Below are 6,259 nucleotides of genomic sequence, written 5' to 3' on the forward strand. Positions count from 1 at the left end.
ATGCACTGCAGTAGTGTGTCTTTCTATAGCTAATGTAGGCTATGTTTTATTAAACCAGAATAAAAAGTTGATTTAGCAGTCTGTCAATCAGAGCATTTCCCTGTACATGTTTGTGTATGTGTTTGTGTGTGTCTGGATCTGTGCTTGTGTGTGTGTATGTGCATGTGCGCATGTGTGTGTGTGTGTGTGTGTGCGCGCATTTGTTTGCATGTATGTGCATGCACATGTGTGTGAATGGTGACCATTGTCATTTTCGCTGTACACCTTTCTTTCCATCTGAGGATCCACCTGTGTAGGCCGGCATGGTGGCATATGGCCTAGGTAATTGGTAAGAACAGCACAGCTGCAGAGCACGGCTCTGAGGCCTGGCCTTCCCTAATCAGCCCCCCAAACACACAGGCAACCTGCAGAAGCTCTGTGCAGTCTGTCTTTGTGAGTAGAACATGCCACAATCTAATGTTTAGTGTATACACTACTGGTAGAATTTGCTGGAATATGCTTTGAATATTGTGTCTGCAAAATTTCTTTAATTATAACATAATTACTGCAATTGCATGATATTTGGACGTGATGTATGTAGGCAAATACAGTCTCCTCTAGCATGCTCTACATCTTTTACTGCAGTACACTGTAATCACTTGCTGGGATCTTCTTCAGTTATATGTACATACACGGGCGCACGCACGTACTCAGCACATACTTTATCAGAAACAAACCACTCACTGGTAATTGTATTAGAAACAGGTACATGGAGGTGTCCATTTACTGTTTACCGTGCTGAATATACCATGTATATACCATATACTGTTCTAGTATGAATATATTTTTATTGATTTTTTTTTTTACAGGAAAGCTTGTAACAAGACTACCATCTGTAATTGTCTTGAATTTACATTTAGAGCAGACTCTCATGTCCAGAGTGACTTACAGAATTGATTTGTAGTCTATCAAATACACATACTCATGTGACAATAGAAAGTTCAGTGTTAAGAATACTGTCAGGCTGGATAGAGTGCCCTGGATAGAATTGGGGAGAAGACTGTAAAATACTTTTTAAGTGCATGGTTAAACGCATAGTTAAGTGACTCAGTGAAGAAGTCTGACTCAGCTGTACAGGCAGCCAGTGGAGGTTCCTTCAACCACCTGGGTGCCAGGAGAGAAAAGAGTCTTGTTGCATGTCTTCTTTGGGTCTTGATGGATGGTGGTTTAAGTCAAGCTGTACTAGAGGGTTTGATTAGGGATTTTAGGTATGTGGGAGCTGTGGACAAGTGTCAGTATTTTAAATCTGATGCAAGCAGCTATCCAGAGCCAGCGGAGAGAACACAGCAGGGTGTGGCATGGGAGAACCTGGGGAGGCTGATATCATGCTGTGCAGCTGCATTCTGTTTGAGCTGTAGGAGTCTGATGGCACACAGAGAAAGCCGCCAGCAGTGAGCTGCAGCAGTCTGCTCTCTTGATGACAAGGGACAGAACAAGCACCTGCATTGCTTCAGTGGACAGAAATAGCTAGACTTGCTGATGTTGTAGAGGAGGAACATACACGACCAAATCAAGAGAATGACAGTTGTCAGGAGGTTGAAGTAGATCTGGTATAATCTGTTACATAGAGCACACACTGGGTTTGAGGTGAAGCTGTGTATAATAATTTCAAGTTAGGGTTTGTGTGTGTGTTTGGAGAAGGGTACCAGGAGATATATTGTGTTTGACAGGTAGGCTAACAGTCAGAGACCCACCTGTAACCGCAGTGCAGCTTCTCACCTCCGCTCTACTTTGTTCGCACTTTGACGAGGCATCCGCTTTCATTTGTGACTCGGTTGCTCACGTTGTCTTTTAGACCTGATAATGTGGTAATTAAAGCAGTGAGAGTTGTCATCCCAGCGATGGCAAAAAATCTCATTTCCAGGCACCAAGAAAAGTGAAGCAGTGGTATAGTTAACTCTCTGATAACCATTGGTTCATGTCAGGTCATCATGTGGACTCACCGCTGCTATTTCAGGCTGTTTTCAAACAGCAATCAGCTGTTGCTTGGTTTCTAAAGATGACACACATTTAAATATACATTAATGTCCAGAGATCTGACAATACTAGGAACTTCAAATCTTCTGTAGGAGGAAAAGAAGAAAAGCACCTAATTTACTCTCATCCTCTTTTTCAACCACACAATGATTTATTACCTGAAAAGAACAGAGAACTAATTAGTGGAGTAATTAATTATATAAATTTGCATATTTGCATTTGCAATTAGTGCAGTCAACTGATTAGTCTGAAATGTGGAGTTTGACTCATCAGATGCTAGTGTGTACTGGACCAGAACACACGTGATGCCAGCTGAGGCGTTTTGGGGGCACAAACAGAAAGAGTTGGTGTGTGTGTGTGTGTGTGTGTGTGTGTGTGTGTGTGTGTGTGTGTGTGAGAGAGAGAGAGAAAGAGAGAGAGAGAGAGAGAATGTTATGCACTGCCCTTTACAGCTCACAGACGAATGAACACTATATTATAGCAGGAGGCTACTATATAATTATCTAATGGTGATGAGACATTGTAATGTTCTGATATTCAAATAAAATCAAATAAACAAATAAATAAACAAACAATTTGTTGTTTTTGACATTGCAACAGTGATGAGGAGGTCAGTAGGCAGGAGGTTACCTAAGAGGCTAAACCTAACAAATAGCAGTCTACCATTCACAAATTACACATGATCTACACAGGTAGAGCGCAGTGTTCTCGGTTTGTGCATAAATTCTGCAGACTACACGCAGCTTGATCGGATGTATTTATATGAAGATAACTCTCTGTAGACCAGTCAGTCTCCTGAGTTGTGACGGATTGTTTGTGACAAGTGACGAACACTGAAATTAGTAGGCTATTATCTCGTTCGAAGCGTCTCTGTAATGTGTGACAAAGGCAGTTACTTGAGAAGTGATTTTGGAAGAGCGAGTGCAGCTCTCTTTGAGCGCGTACTTGACTTGAGCATTAATTGCAATAGCAAATGCCTCTTCCGAAAGCCAAAATCATTTAGTAGTCTCAATGCTATACCGCCGTGGCAATGTTGGCATCCGTATTTCTTTACTCTGATTTTTTGACGGTAAATGAAAGCCTCCCGGTGCCTATTACCGGGCACGCCAGATGATCAGTGCGGAATGGAAGTCCCTCGAGACCACACCACGTGACCAGCTCTGCCACAAGACGTCAGTGGCAGATGGCATGGGTACCCGCGCTGGCAGTTGGCATGGGTGTCACTTCACACACACACACACACACACAGAGAGAGAGAGAGAGAGAGAGAGAGAGAGAGAGAGAGAGAGAGATTAAAGGAATTCTTGCAGCCTTACAGCAAACACATGGAAGGTGGTGCTGAAATCGAGAGGAATTTTGAATATGCAAGCTAAACGTTAAAAGAAGAGACAGGTAAGCAACAAGGAACTTAATCATTTCATTTTGTCAGTGGATAATTTGCAAGGCTTTATACGTATAATCTATGTAAGGTAGGCAAACAGTTTCGTCTTTGTGATAATCCTTTTGAGGAAATCTATTTTGCAAATTCTCTTTGCTTAGGCCTCATTTGACTCAGTTGGTTTTGAGAACGGAAAAACCACGTTTGTCGCGTGTTACCCATGCCAGATGCACTACCTTAATTTTGTTGTTGTCTAGGGACAATGTTGACCGTACCATTTGAAGAGCCAGACATGATGTGCGAACCTCAATTCGGCGCCAGCTTTCCCCGAGAGAACATCAACGAGAGTCTAAAGCATGAGCGCTCCATTAGAAGACTCGACGACACCACTCATTTGGAATTAAAGGAAACGGAGGACGAAAATTCGGACAGAGAGGAAGAAGAGAGAGACGAGGACCAGGACGATAACGGCCTACCTAAGAGACGGGGACCGCGCAAGAAGAAATCTTCCGACAGGTGCTTGGATAGGGTCAAACTGCGACGCCAAGAAGCCAACGCGCGCGAGCGCAGTCGTATGCACGGTTTGAATAACGCGCTGGAGAGTCTGCGCAAGGTCGTGCCCTGCTACTCTAAAACGCAGAAGCTGTCCAAGATCGAGACACTAAGATTGGCGAAAAATTACATCTGGGCACTGTCAGAGACCCTCAGCGCAGGCAAGAGACCCGATCTCCTTGCCTTTGTGCAAACGTTGTGTAAGGGATTATCGCAGCCCACCACCAATTTAGTGGCGGGCTGCCTGCAACTGAATGCTAGAAATTTTCTCACTGATCACAACGGTGAGGTTTCGTTCTCTGACAGGCCTCCCTACGACTCTCTGTACCCCTATCCAAGCACTGAGATAAGCACGCCCACCGGGCACGTCGCGGGGACCATGGACAGCGCCAAACCATTCCGTTCTTACAACTACTGCAATACTTACGAGTCCTATTACGACAGTGCATCTCCCGATGGCAGTAGCCCACATTTTGACAGCCAGCTAAGCCCCCCTATTAACTACAACGGGATTTTCTCTTTTAAAAAACACGAGGACCAGGCAGAGTATGGTAAGAACTGTCATTACGGCATGAGATACTGTGGCGTGCCTGGACGGGGCTCCTTTGGCCACAGTTCCATGTACAGAGTCTCCCCTGACAGCCATTTCCCATATGACCTGCATCTCCGTAGCCAACCCTTCCAGACCCAGGACGAATTAAACACGGGTTTTCATAATTAAAAGCGTGCGAAAAAGGTTGATTTTGTTACCCCTCTCTGACAATTAGCCTAACGCCCTTTCAACAAGGAGGGGGACGCACCGTATTTTTCGTTCAAATGTCAGTTGATGTTTTACCTAATTTTATTCGATCTCAATAAATGTCGTATTATTAAATCTAACATATTTATTTAATGTCCTTCGTTTTTTAATGTAAGCTTATTTATTAAATCACACTACTGGGTATGGTAGCTTTGCATGTGATCCACATTTGATATTTTTTATTTTCTTCATGAAAAATAAGGGAAAAATAATATCAAAGACTAATTAAAGGTGATTATAAACAATGTTCAGTTTTTCGATTAGAAAAAGCGGAACCGCAGTAAAGCTAATGAAAAATAGGAACTATGCAACACGGAGCCACCTTCTTCAAATTTACCGGATTTATTGAAGATATGTATATAGTCGCATTGTGTAAATTGTGCCATTTAACCTACTGTTATAATTCGTAGGTTAGTTTAAGTTGTTTTGAAAGAAATGACTTGAAATGACACCATATGGTACAATACAGTCCAAACATGAATGTTTATGAATGTAATGTAATGTGGTGGCGAAGGATGTATTTAACCAATATGTTTCAATCAATATCAGAAAACTCATTTCCAAGCACGCCTTGACAGTGAACGATGCGAGCGTGAAATGTGTAGCCCGCGGAGAACATAACTTCGTTTGTATTTCAATCAACATCAAAATAAATCTTGGATGTAATGTGATGATTTATGATGTTGTATTGAATTTATTTTCAGTATTTAAATCCGATTGCTGACATTAATGTTTGTGAATATCATTGTTTTCTGTGACTTTATCTGTTGACCGCTAACAGAAAAAGTCATTGCAGAAAAGGTTATCATCATTTGTAATTTAAAATGACATTTTTAAGGTATATTTTTCTCGGTTTATTTTGATAATTTCTACAGGATTTAGTTCAGAGCACTCATGACATATCCCAAAAGATTGAATAAGTATACATAAAACTTTATTAGCCAAATGATATTTAAAATATAAGTGGTAGGTTACGTGTTGCCCTTAGCTACTGATTAGATTACAAAAAAGTCTGAACTTCATCTTTTCAAATATTAATTATGGCTTAACAAGGTAAAAAGTTGCCGAGTTAAATGAATGTCAGGCTTTGTAGCCAATTATAACTTAAACGTGAGTAACTTGCCGATATCACATTATTCTACTGGAAAATCATTTAGGATGATTTTCAGCTCAATTGTAACCACCTGCTAAAACGAAATGCGCATTTTCCGTCGTTTGCATCAACTATTCTGCTTTGGAAACATAGTTTTACACAGTAGGACATGCTAGCCGGACACTTCCCACTTTGCAACCAAAAGACATGAAATAGGGTAATAAGTATTTAATTAAAGATTGTTTGAATTTGACCTTATGTTTATTTATATTTAGATCTAAGTGTCCCATAGGGAATTCAGCACATGCACGTAGAATTCATAATGACCTTACAAGGGTTTTAATAATAGATGTAAAACTGTTAACGGACATTTTATGTCGTGGACTTTCTATGTTTACAATATGTTTTGATGTTAATAATT

The 6,259-nt window shown here is 41.1% G+C and overlaps 1 protein-coding gene across 1 annotated transcript; it reads left to right on the forward strand.

Moving 5' to 3' along the window:
- The first annotated feature begins 3,282 nt into the window (after window positions 1-3,282).
- Window positions 3,283-5,418, forward strand: neurod6b (neuronal differentiation 6b). Its single transcript, XM_027021195.3, has 2 exons — window positions 3,283-3,408; window positions 3,652-5,418. The coding sequence occupies exon 2, from the start codon at window positions 3,657-3,659 to the stop codon at window positions 4,665-4,667; it is 1,011 nt and encodes a 336-aa protein (XP_026876996.2). The 5' UTR covers window positions 3,283-3,408; window positions 3,652-3,656; the 3' UTR covers window positions 4,668-5,418.
- Window positions 5,419-6,259: the final 841 nt, after the last annotated feature.

Source organism: Electrophorus electricus, chromosome 11 (genome assembly GCF_041902795.1).
Source record: "Electrophorus electricus isolate QZ-2024a chromosome 11, ASM4190279v1, whole genome shotgun sequence".
Lineage (NCBI taxonomy): Eukaryota > Metazoa > Chordata > Actinopteri > Gymnotiformes > Gymnotidae > Electrophorus > Electrophorus electricus.

Coding starts and splice junctions, on each gene's coding strand:
- neurod6b (XM_027021195.3), top strand. CDS start 3,657: ATGTTGACCGTACCATTTGAAGAGCCAGACATGATGTGCGAACCTCAA.